This window comes from Crocuta crocuta, unplaced genomic scaffold (genome assembly GCF_008692635.1).
Source record: "Crocuta crocuta isolate KB4526 unplaced genomic scaffold, BGI_CrCroc_1.0 scaffold93, whole genome shotgun sequence".
In the NCBI taxonomy this organism is placed as follows: Eukaryota; Metazoa; Chordata; class Mammalia; order Carnivora; family Hyaenidae; genus Crocuta; species Crocuta crocuta.
In genome coordinates this window covers 5,648,945-5,661,019 of record NW_027529641.1, presented here as the reverse complement: position 1 = coordinate 5,661,019, position 12,075 = coordinate 5,648,945, and the positions used below count along the sequence as shown (strand labels likewise).

Here is a 12,075-nt window from a genome sequence, read left to right as displayed (position 1 = left end):
GGCAGGACATGTGAGGAGAGGAGGAGGGCCATGAGGATTGCGTGCCTCACCCTGTGAATCACCATCCTGCTGCTTCAGGCTCTGTTAGGAATAAAAGAGCAGGGCAGGGGGCTGGAGGCGGAGGGAAGCTTTGTCTTGTCTTCAGATGTCTCATTATTTTTTTCCCTTTCCCTGCCGCTCCACTGCAGCCCTGTAAAACATGAGGCAAGCCTCTTAAACACTCCCTGTCTGTTCCATTCCTCATGGGTAACATGGGGAGAAAAAAACCTGATTGGCTCAATAAGGTTCTATGAGAATATTATAATACTGTCAGAAACCCTAAGCATAATCGTGCCTCCAGTTCTAGAAGGTCAGCCCTAGATGATCTCAGGAGACAAAATTCATTTATCTTTCTGTTTTGTTCAACTGAACAAATCCATCGCCCACACATCACCACCAACCCCCTAAACACATTCAAAGAAGCACATATGTAGAACCATGTAGGAATGCATTGAAAGGTAAGCCATTAGAAATGTGTTCCTTAGTTTGCAATTCACACCAGAATCAGTGTGTTGTTTTGAACTGCTTTTTAGAAGGCCTTAAAAGTTAGTTTGTGCTTGCTCACTGCTTGAAATTCTTTCAGAGGATATTCTTGGGAATAAAAATTTTTACTGCCAAGAGACTCTATGTTAACTTGAAGATTTTAGTCTCACTCAACTTAGGACAAGTTAATAGAAATCAATACAATATTGCCTAGGCCTCTTCTCCAAAGTTTCTGACTCGGTAGGTGTGAAATGGGGCCCAAGAACTCAGATTTCTAACAAGTGCTCTGGTGATGCTGCTGCTTCTGCTGGTCAGGGTACCACACCCCGAGAGCCACTGATTCTATTCTAAATAATGGGTTCCTGCTCTGCCTTTTACTACCAGCTCTTTTTATTTAATAATCGATAGATTCATCTTGTGTTCCCTATCGTCCTCTAAGATATTAATGACTTCTAAATTCCTTTGCAATCTGAAGCAGGCAGGGATTATTGAGACCAGAAAAAAGCAGATTTTCTCATTCTTTAGAATCCAAATTATTGTCATCTTACTTCATTTACCACTGTGCCTCAAATTCCTCATCTGTGAAACAGGGACAATAAGAGACCTCAATCAGATAAAATAAATAAAAGCCCTTGGAAGAGTATCAGGTTATATTAGCAACTTGATAAGTGTCATCACTTAATCTTACTGCAATTAATCTCACTAATTTTGTTTATTATTGAGGAAAACTTATTCACATTTGCTACAGGTTGAATATTACTGATTTATATAGAAAATCGTATCCATTTATGGTGAAATGTTCCAGAGCTCCAATGGGTTCAGTACACTGGGGAGGAGTGGGAGGTCATAATGTCAAAGACTGAGGTTCTAATCCCAGTTCTGCCACTAAACCTACATGACTCTGGGCAAGTCATTTAATGGAGTCTCAATTTCCACTTCTGAAAAAGCTTGCCCTAGATATGAGGATAAATGAGATAATGTAAGTGGATTTTTATTTTTCTTTAGTACCACAGTATTCCCGTCATGAGGAAAATGCCTCTATCTGAGTACAGTTTATAAGATATTAACTAGAGAGATAAATGGCCATGGTCTCTTACATCCTTAAATGACAGCACAATGATCTGAATTATCACATAAGCTATGTACTGAATATTCTCCGATACCACCAACTCATAACTATTTTTATATATTACATGCCAGAATATTTAGGATTTCAAACATTTTTGTAAAGTGAGAGAAAAAAACGGATACAAAAGTAATCTCAGGCATCTATTGTGTAGCAGCTGCTGAAATCCCCACTTCACAGCTTTAGCATAATTTTTATTCTGATGCAGAACCCTTCTATTGGTCCTAGGCTTTTATTTAGTATAAACATAATGTACACACACACACAAACACACACACACAGATGTGTGTGAAATAATGGTAACTAACTGGTGATTTTCATGACTAGTTTCTAATATTTAAGATAAATCCAATGTTCTTAAAAAACTGCATACAACAGTTGACAGTTGACTAAAAACTTAATTTAGTAAAAAGAAAATATGGGGGTTATAACAGTGTCTCTATACATTTCAATTAAATTACTACTTTTTGTAGGCCCAAACAAAACTGGGCCACATATAAGCATTTTAAATCAATGCTTAATAATATGGAAAGATACAATACAGATCTCTGATGACGTTGGTACAGAATGTCTCCTACTGAAATCTAGGAAATAAAGTAGTGAAACTCATTTTTTGTAAGGAATATATTCCTAAAAAGCAGTGTATAATAAGCATTTTCAAATAAGATGCCATTAACGCAGCAACAATACTCTCCATTTCAAAGAAGTCCAGTTATAAAGTCTTGTAATATTTCTTTATGACAATCTCCTAATTTACTAATGTCTAAGTTTCTACTTTCATTTATTGAGCTTTCTCAATGTAGGAGATATACACATTCTACAGGACCCTGGAGACTTTAAAAGGCCTAAATACAATTTAAAATATGCTTTTGATATTTTTAAAAAAGCTACATAGAAATTATTTTTTATCAACTGTACTTGTTAAAATTGATTAAAATTTTTTTTAAAAAACTAGTTTTAAGATACAGATAATATGAAACAAGGGACAGCAAAGACAGAACACCATTCTATAGATAGGTTTCTGGTATCTGTAGTTAAAATCAAAAGGTAGATAAATCTGAGCCCCATGTCTTCCTATCTGTTTGTCATCACAATATTCAAATACCAACTATTGTTAATGTATTTATTCCATTGTGCTCCCAGAAAACATACTAGATCTAATTCCAAAGGCATAATACATGTGTATTCTTGCAGATGCAGTGTTTAGAAATATGGGGGAACGTAAAATCCTACTGATCTTAAGGACTAACTTATATGCAACAGGAAACAGTAAATTCAGGTTAGAGGGCTTATAAAGGTTATTCTCGAAGTCTTCAGTTAGTCTCACTATGGACCAAGTGCATTAGGAAACACTCTAATGTGAATTGCTTATAGCTGTTTATGTCTCCACTTACTGCTGATGAAGTCACAAGAGACACCTTTTATACACATCCAGAACATCACACCAACTTGCCTGACGTTTACAGATATAAAATCTTCAGTTGGTACAAGTGTGTCTAAGTGGCTTACAAAACAATGGGTAGAAAGAACAGTCTTGGGCCTGAATTAGAAATGTCTAAAAAATACTTATAATGGTAGTCTATAAATATCTTTAAATGAGATATTTGTAAGTCTAACCCATAGGAAACTCTTTATGTATTTGTCATTAGTCTGGTCCTGTAAACTTAGTTTGTTTACAATTTTGTAGCTACATTCGTATAAGCTGTTACCACCACTGATAAAAGGAACTCAGATGTGTATATACTTCTAAAAAGGATGTAGTTGCACTACCCTTTTGTGTGAAAGCAAGAATATCTAGGGTAACCACCACTGTCTTATAATGAAGGTTAATTCAGTAAACTTAACATGCAAGGTAAATTAAGCTTTATAATTTATCCTACCAACAAATTAATAGCTTATAGTAAGCCAATGTGTCATCTAACCATTGTATTTACAGAATTCTGAACTTCATAAAGAACTACTGGTAATATTCATGTTCACTTATATCTAAGAAATTGAGTTAAAAAGAAAACATCAAAATCCCAATTGATAATTGACCTGCAAAAGTTTTCCTTTGTACTGAGTAAATTGTAATAGAGGCTGCTAAAAAAATGTTTGGGATTTACTCTCTTACACTTTGACTGCTGACCACAACAGAGGTGAAGACTGAGGTAGTCTGAAAGTTCTGTGAGGATTAAATCAGACTATATTCTTCATATTCTCTAAGGAAGGAAGCTTTAGGCTGTGTGGAGCACCCTCAACTTCCAGGGGCCAAGACCAACAACTGCTGCAATGAAAGAGCAGAGTAGTTAGGGTCAAGGGGATGGCTGCCTTCTACGGTGAAACTAGCTTGCATATCTATCTGTTGGCATTATAAAAGTCAACTCTATTTCTTTGAATTAGGCAGTAGAGCTTTTGATAACATATGGAGATTTTTAAAATAAGATGTTGTTTTAAATCAAACATACCAGGGATACTCTCCATTTCAAGGAAATCCAGTTATGAAGTCTCTGATAAGGTTACCCAAATAAGGATCCTCTAAAGTATAAAATTACAATTCAAAATGCATTATGATATATAATAGGGAAAGAGTCTACTGACTTGTATTGCACATGAGTGATTAGATATACCACAAATGCTAAATAATATAAAGTAACTTACAACTGATATAAACATAATTGGTTTGGCTAAAATGTTATCATGGAGTTTAACTGAAATGATCAACAAAAGCAAAATCAAAAGCATCATACACATTTCAGGGGATGTTGACAGCAGTGAGCCATTTAAATAAAACTGTGGGCAACAAGCACAAAGATGGGTTGTAGCTGTGACTACATGATGTTTTTACTTCTCACTGCAAACAATTAACTAACTGCTAAAAAGTAAAGAAGTGGGGTTTTTTTTTTATTATAAGTAGATTTTTTTTTTTTTTGCAGTAACAAACTAAATCAATTACTGCCCCAAAAAGAATGGTTACAGTAGCGAAATACGATACAGGTGAAATGTAGAATGCATTTAATCTGTAGAGGCAAGTAAACTAGATTCCTACAAAATAAGGTATCTTTATCTTAATTAGTCAAATAAAATCTAGATTAGGACTTTATTTCTTCTTTTATAGTTTTGCATCATTTCACGTGGTTTCAGTATTTTCACCAAGGAAATCCCTAATTTACTGGAATTCTTATATTACAAGAGTAAGCCAAAGTATGCATCTTTTTAAGTAGTAGGGAAAAAGATTCCCTTTTGAGTAAAAATGAAACAAAATCTCTCAGTGTAACAAAAATGACAAAAGTATAAAGCTAATTTAGAATGTCATTAAAAATATATACGGAAAGTTAACTTTTAACTTTTATAAAAAGATGTTGCAGCAGCAAAGAATAAAAGGGGAAAGCATACTAATTCTCCTTTTGAAGGTTTTGTTTTAAAAACACTATTTCTGAATAAGATGGAAATAATTCCAAAATTTTTTTTTGTTTTCATTTTAATTAGGTCAGCAGAATTATGAGAGATACTGAAGGACAGTGGATAAGGAGAAAAGAAATTAAGCCATCTTCCCCCCACAACTAAAGCACTACTGACAAAACAAATATCATTTACATCATTTTCTTCCACTTCATTAGTGTTTAAAGCTGTGGGTAGTCACTGACATAATGAAATGATTAAGACATATTAAAACTGTAACTTCATACTATCCCAAGTGATATAGTTCATAATACTAACTTTAAAACTCACACAAGTAATCACAGATAAAATGTTATACTGCTGTATATAACACAACAGCCTAGCTTATTTTGTCTCAATAAATAGGATATGTGTATGGCATAAGTGGGTCATTACATAGCAATAATTAGATCCTCTAAGAAATGATTCAGAGGGAAAAAGATATATATCATACATAACTATAGCAATAATCACATCATCCCAAGAAATGAATCAGAGAAAAATAAATAAATTATATATATAAACTGATTTATAATTTGGATGTGAAAAGTAATCTGACAGGTAAGGTTATTAAATGGAAGATTTCATTCTAACTCTGTGATTCAGGCATACTAGAGATATGTGTTACCTCAACAATATCCGAGTTGGTTCTGCTTTCGTGAGGTTCGTTATATTCTGTATACTTGAGAAGAACTTTGTCCATGTCAGTGCTGGCATACTGAAACAGTTTGTTAGAGCTGTTGAAAATGATGAGTGCTATTTCACAGTCACAGAGCACACTAAGTTCATAGGCTTTCTTCATTAATCCAAACTTTCTCTTTGTAAAAGTGACCTAGACAATCAAAGAAAAAAAGGTGTATTTTTAGTAAAAGTATTAGCAGTACCAGAATGCAGGCTACCTAAAGATAAGTCCTCTTTTAACACTGAGTCAGATTCCAAGATGAAAAAGGTTCCTAGCCTCACACTCCACATGAGCCTCTACTCCCCCATGTGCCACAAGACTACAGTCCTACATTTAACTTCTATCTCCCAACAGTGCAGTCTCCTGAGTAGATTTGCCTTTATTTATCCTTAGCTGCCAGTCTGCTGCAGAAGGCAAAGAACCAGTGGACACAGCTGATCGCTGGCCCCTTATCATCCCCAATGTTTAAAATTCCCCAATGTCCTCAAATTCTTCTTTGAATATTTCTTCCAGTTTCTACCTGGAACCACTCACCTTAAGTCCTCTCAAATAGAGACCAATTTTTGTTTTTTAAAATATTATATCTGCTATGTCCAAGAGCCTGAAAGATATATCCTTTTTGCTCCCTTCTCTGTCTTACAAATTATTTCTCCTTCCTTCTCCTTCAAAAACTTCAGATACTTTGAAGTTGACACCATGAAATTTATACTACCAAATAATTCTCCTTGTAATGGGCACCAAATGACCCCCTTAGGCACTGATAACTATCATCTGATACTTCTCTTTCTAACCCTACTTTTATCTCCGGTGACTTCAGTATCTGTGTAAAAAAATCACTGCAAAAACATCTCCCAACTCCAAACGATCCACTTCTACCACATGTCAAGAACCCACTCCTACTGCTATACCTTTACCTCTGCCATCACCAATAATCACCTCTAAAATCTCAACTTCATGTATTCCATTTTGCCTCCTATCTAGCTCTTCTATTTTGTGTCATTTCTCCAGAAATTCTTTAACCTTTATCCAGTCCTCTAATCCATTTACCTCACCACTTTGTTACGTCTATTCTCATGTCCTTTCTTCCCTCTCTAGATTTCATGGTCCATCACTACTTTCACTCCCTTAAAAACACACTTACTTTACCCTTCTCTCATGAACATACTTGCTTGGCACAGCCCCAACCAGGAACTAACCCCCATACATATACCAATTATCCCTACATCTTTATCCAAGTAGCTGACAACTACTGGGAACACACAGGCAAGACACACACACACACACACACACTCTGGTGTTTCTAAACTCATGACCATATCTCAACTGACACTCAACACTGCCTAACCATCATTACTTGGTTTATTTGTCTCTCATTAGCCCATTCTCCAAGTCAACTATTTCCCACGTTCTCTCTCTCAAATCCACTCTCTGCTCATAACTTTGCCTCAAGCCTCTATTTATCAGACTGCCTGTAAGCTTCAGACTTGGGCTCCCTTCTCCTCTTTACCCTCACAGTCCTTGCCAAGTGACTGCATCCAGTTCAATGATTTTAAAAACTAATATGCTCTTTCCACATTCTTCTCCTTTTCAGCACATGGCACCACCTCCCATTCACACAAAACCAAAAAACATGTAAGGGTTATCCTTGATCCCTCTTATTCCAATAATCTGCACTATCCAATCCATCAGCAAATTGTGGCAACTCCACCTCTAAGACACATCTCAAATCTATTCACACCACTACCACCCTGGGCCAAATTATATCACCTCGCATATATATTACTGCTATAATTATCATATTGAACTTCCTGCTTCAACTATTGTACTCTACAATATATGTGCCACATACCTGCTCAAGTGATATTTTTGAAACATAAATCAAATTATGTAAGTAGAAATTCAGAACTTTTCACTGCACTAAAAGTAATACCCAAATTCACTAAGCAAACAAAGTTAATTACTGGCCTCAAATTCTCTATCTAAAGTTATTTCCCTTCACTCCCCTCTACAACCATTAAACTTCACTGATGTGTGTGTATGTACATATGTGCGCACATGTATCTTTCTTACCCAGCTACTTTCCTCCTTAGGAATTTTGTTATTTTCCCTATCTGTGGAACATACTTCACACTACATGTTCCTAATGGTTCCTTTCCTCACCTTTTGAAAATAAATCTCTTATCAGTATTTAATGTTTAAAAAACTCCTTACAATATAAACACACAAATATATTAATTTTATATAAATGTATATATATGGAATATAATGTTTTATGCTTACCTCCCTACTTTTCCTTGCACCAACATAAGCCCCTTAACCAATGCTTCTGATTTAGTATTTTTCATTCTATATTTTTGTACAAGATCGCATAACCATATTCTCACACACACACACACACACATACACATACACACACACAGAAGTGATTTTGTTAGCCATTTTATAAAACTGAGACTCTATCAATACTCTTTATTTCACTCATTCAACCACACCTTGTGGATATTCCTCTAAGTCAAATGGTATACTAAAGTATCCTTTTAAATAACTTAATAATTTTTTCATATAAATATTACAACTGTTTTGCTAGTATGAAGATATAAAACTCTCATTTCTTTAATATGGATTTTCCTAACTAGTAGTGATTAGACATCTTTTTCTTGTATTTGTTGTTATTTGAGATTTGCTTTCTCCAATCTATCTTTTGATCATTTTTGTATTCTGTGATGTGCTTTTTACTTATCTAAGTAAAAGCTCCTTGTACAGATATATTAACTATATTTTACAAATACCTTCCCAAATTTCTCATTTATATAGTAACTTTGTTTACATAATAATTGTCATTAAAAAGTTTTAAATTTTTATTACTGATTACAATATCGTGTCTCAGAATCCTGGCATTATATTATACCACCATAAGAATATAATGAATATAAGAATACCATTATTAAAGTTTACTCTTTTAAAAATATTGAACTTGATATCATATATGTCTTGCAATGCACCTATATGTACTTGCTGCACTAAAACACTGAATTTACCAAAGTTTAGTCAGAAATGCTTTTCCAGGGGCACATGGATGACTCAGTCAGGTAAGTGTCTGACTTTGGCTCAAGTCATGATCTCACAGTTCTTGAGTTCAAGCCCCACATCAGACAGTGCTGTCAGTGCAGAGCCCGCTTCAGATCCTCTGTCCCTCTCTCTCTCTCTGCCCCTCTCCTGCTTGTGCTCTCAAAAAGAAAAAAAAACATTAAAAAAATATTTTTCCAAACTTCCACTACTGAAGAGGAAGAAAATGACAATCAGCAAAGCAAAGCAAAGCATTGATTCCAAGAATAATCCTTACTCTAGTCAAAGACTTTCAAATTAAGTTGAGTTCTGAACAAGTCAGCATTAAGACCAAGACAAGTAATGCTGCTTCACAGTATCCATTAAGATGATGGAAATCTATAGTTCACTATAAGTAAAAAGAGGAAGCAAGTCCCTGTTTTCCTTTCCAAAAATACTTACTGAAAAGCATTTCTTCTAAGTTATCAACCAGAAAGAGCTCGAGATGAAAAAAGGAGTTAGTAGAGGAAGGGATTCAATTTATAATAATCTCTATTCCTCCAACTTACTCCAGACCAAAAAGAGTTTTTCAGAAAAATGTGCATAAGAATACACTTAAACTTCAATGACACCAAAAACATAACATTGAAAACTATACTATATTGCACTTTCAACTTTTTGAATAAAATCTTTTTTCATCTATCGATAGTACTTAAGTCGATTTTTTAAACACCCTGGTTTACTGCTAACAACTTATATGAGAATAATAATATAAAATTAACTTTATATTCTTATAAATTCTGTCATCCTCTTATTATTTTAGATTTCAAACTTACAGAAAATTTTCAATAAGTAGTACAAAATTTTCCATGTATCTTCAACCAAACCCCCAACTGTTAACATTTTACCATGTTTGCCTTCCCTAAATAAACACATACACACAATTTTTTTTCTGAATTCTTTAAACTAAGATAGAGGTTATAAAGTTGTTTTACCCCTAAATACTTTCTTAAAAACAAGGACAAATACAATTATGAAAATCAGAAAATAAGGATATAGCACTATTATCTATTTTACAAACTTTATTCAAGTTTCTCAATTATCCCACTATTTTATTTTATAGGGGAAAAAAAATCTTTTTTCCCTGGCTGCAGGTTCCAATTCAGGATTCGATGTTGCATTCAACTGCATCCTCTTTAATCTGAAATATTTCCTCAGTCTGTCTTTCAAGACCTTGGCACTTTTGCAGAACACAGGCTATTTATATTGCCATATGTCTTTCAATTTGACTTCAATGTTTCTTTCTGATTGTTTAGACTGCATTTTAACAGCTAAGAAGTGATATTCTTTCCACAATATGTCATGTGAAAATGCACGTGACATCTATTTGCCCCATAACTAGTATTGTTAACTTGGTTAAAATAGTGTCTGCCACATTTTCCCCTGCAAAGTTACTATTTTTTCCCTTTATAATTAATAAGTATCTTATAAAAATTTCCACGTAAATATATTGTTCACTTATCAAACTTTAACAAACTGACTAGCATCTATTCATGATTCTTGCCTAGGAGATTATTACAGTGGTGGTTGTCAAATGGGGATTTTTCTCATTTCATAATACACTGTATCTATATTTACTACTAGTTGTATTTTATTGTAAGACAGTTTTCTTTTCCTCCATTTACCCATTCATTCATTCACAACTGTATCAACTCATAGGTTATTCTATTCTATGAGTTATAATGAGTTTATTTCTTTTGATGGTCTTTGATTTTACCAGCAAGAGATCCACTACACTGGCTCCTTTGTCCACCTGACATGTTCCCAATATGTTTTGAACTTGCTGGCAGTGAGATATTCCAGGTTCATCCTGTTCTTTCCCTACCCCAGCCCTAGATGCCGCCATTTCTTCAACGAACTGATTCTTATGGTAGAGAATTATATTTAGAAAGGAAGACTTGGATGGTAAGTTACTTGGGTGTTATGGTGTCTAGGCCCCTTTGCAGATAGAGCTAGAAAACATACGTGTACACACACCCCAACCTCAACATCTCTTAGTATTTTAATCAAAGTATGTTAAGACNGAGGACACTTGTGGGGATGAGCACTGAGTGTTATATGGAAACTAATTTGACAATAAACTATTAAAAAAAAAAAAAAACAAAGTATGTTAAGACCCACAATTCTTCCAATTCCACCAGCAGGTCTATAACACAGGGTTTATTTTAGCCTTCCCACTTTCCATAGCTCTAAGTCCCCTCACTGACAGTAAGAATCCCAGCTTTCATTACCCTTAGTACATCTGTTTATTTGCTCAATCTCAGAACAAACCTGAAGTTGTTTTTAGAGTGCTAACCCACACTGTGAAACATTAAGTCTACAAACTAGAGACAAAAGACACAGTGTAAAGGACTGAGTCAAGAGATAAACCCATACATAATTTTGTTAGAAACTATTGAATACTACCACTCCTAAATGGTTCTACAAATGTGTATTCTCATCGGCAATATTTAGGAGTGCCTACTTCTTCACAACTTGGCTAACACTTTCATTAATACAAGTGTTTACGGTGGGGCACCTTGGTGGTTCAGTCGGTTAAAGGTCCAACTCTTGATTTCGGTTCAGGTCATGAACTCACGGTTTGTGAGATGGAGCCCTATTGTTGAGCTCTTTGCAGATTACATGGAGCCTGCTTGGGAGTCTTCTTTCTCTGCCTCTCCCTCACTTGCATATGCTCACTCATAAATAAATCTCTCAAAAATAAATCAATTTTTTTTCATGTTTATTTTTGAGAGTGAGAGACTGCAAAAGTGAGAGCATGCGAGAATGACAGAGGGGCAGAGAGAGAGAGACAGAATCAGAAGCAGGCTGTAGGCTCTGAGCTGTCAGCACAGAGTCTGACATGGGGCCCAAACCCACAAACCATGAGATCATGACCTGAGCCAAAGTCTGACCTAAGCTTAACTGACTGAACCACCCCAGCACCCTGAAAGATTTTTTATTTAAACTTTCATTCGACTAGAAAATTTAATTAGCCAAAACAATCCAGCCTGTTTATGGTACTTATTTATATGAAAGTTATACCACACATCCAAAATAATTTTTATTTAGTATTTTTGAATATTGACCTACATTTGATATTTTCAAATTCTCAATATGAAACATGAATTACAAGTAAAAAAAAATCTCAACACCTTTTGAAATATTTGTTTTTACAAATAGGTTTTGAAAGCAAACAAAAAGAAAATGGAATTCAGTGAGGAGAAAGCAGGAGGAAGAA

The 12,075-nt window shown here is 34.7% G+C and overlaps 1 protein-coding gene across 6 annotated transcripts in view; it reads right to left on the bottom strand.

Moving 5' to 3' along the window:
• The window catches only part of MEF2A (myocyte enhancer factor 2A), a 153,327-nt gene that overhangs the window by 60,640 nt on the left and 80,612 nt on the right, over positions 1–12,075 (bottom strand). For all 6 annotated transcript variants that reach the window (XM_077762386.1, XM_077762384.1, XM_077762381.1 and 3 more), the window contains one exon: positions 5,697–5,900. In XM_077762386.1, the coding sequence (XP_077618512.1) occupies positions 5,697–5,900 (204 nt within the window). The remainder of the gene's footprint in view (positions 1–5,696; positions 5,901–12,075) is intronic.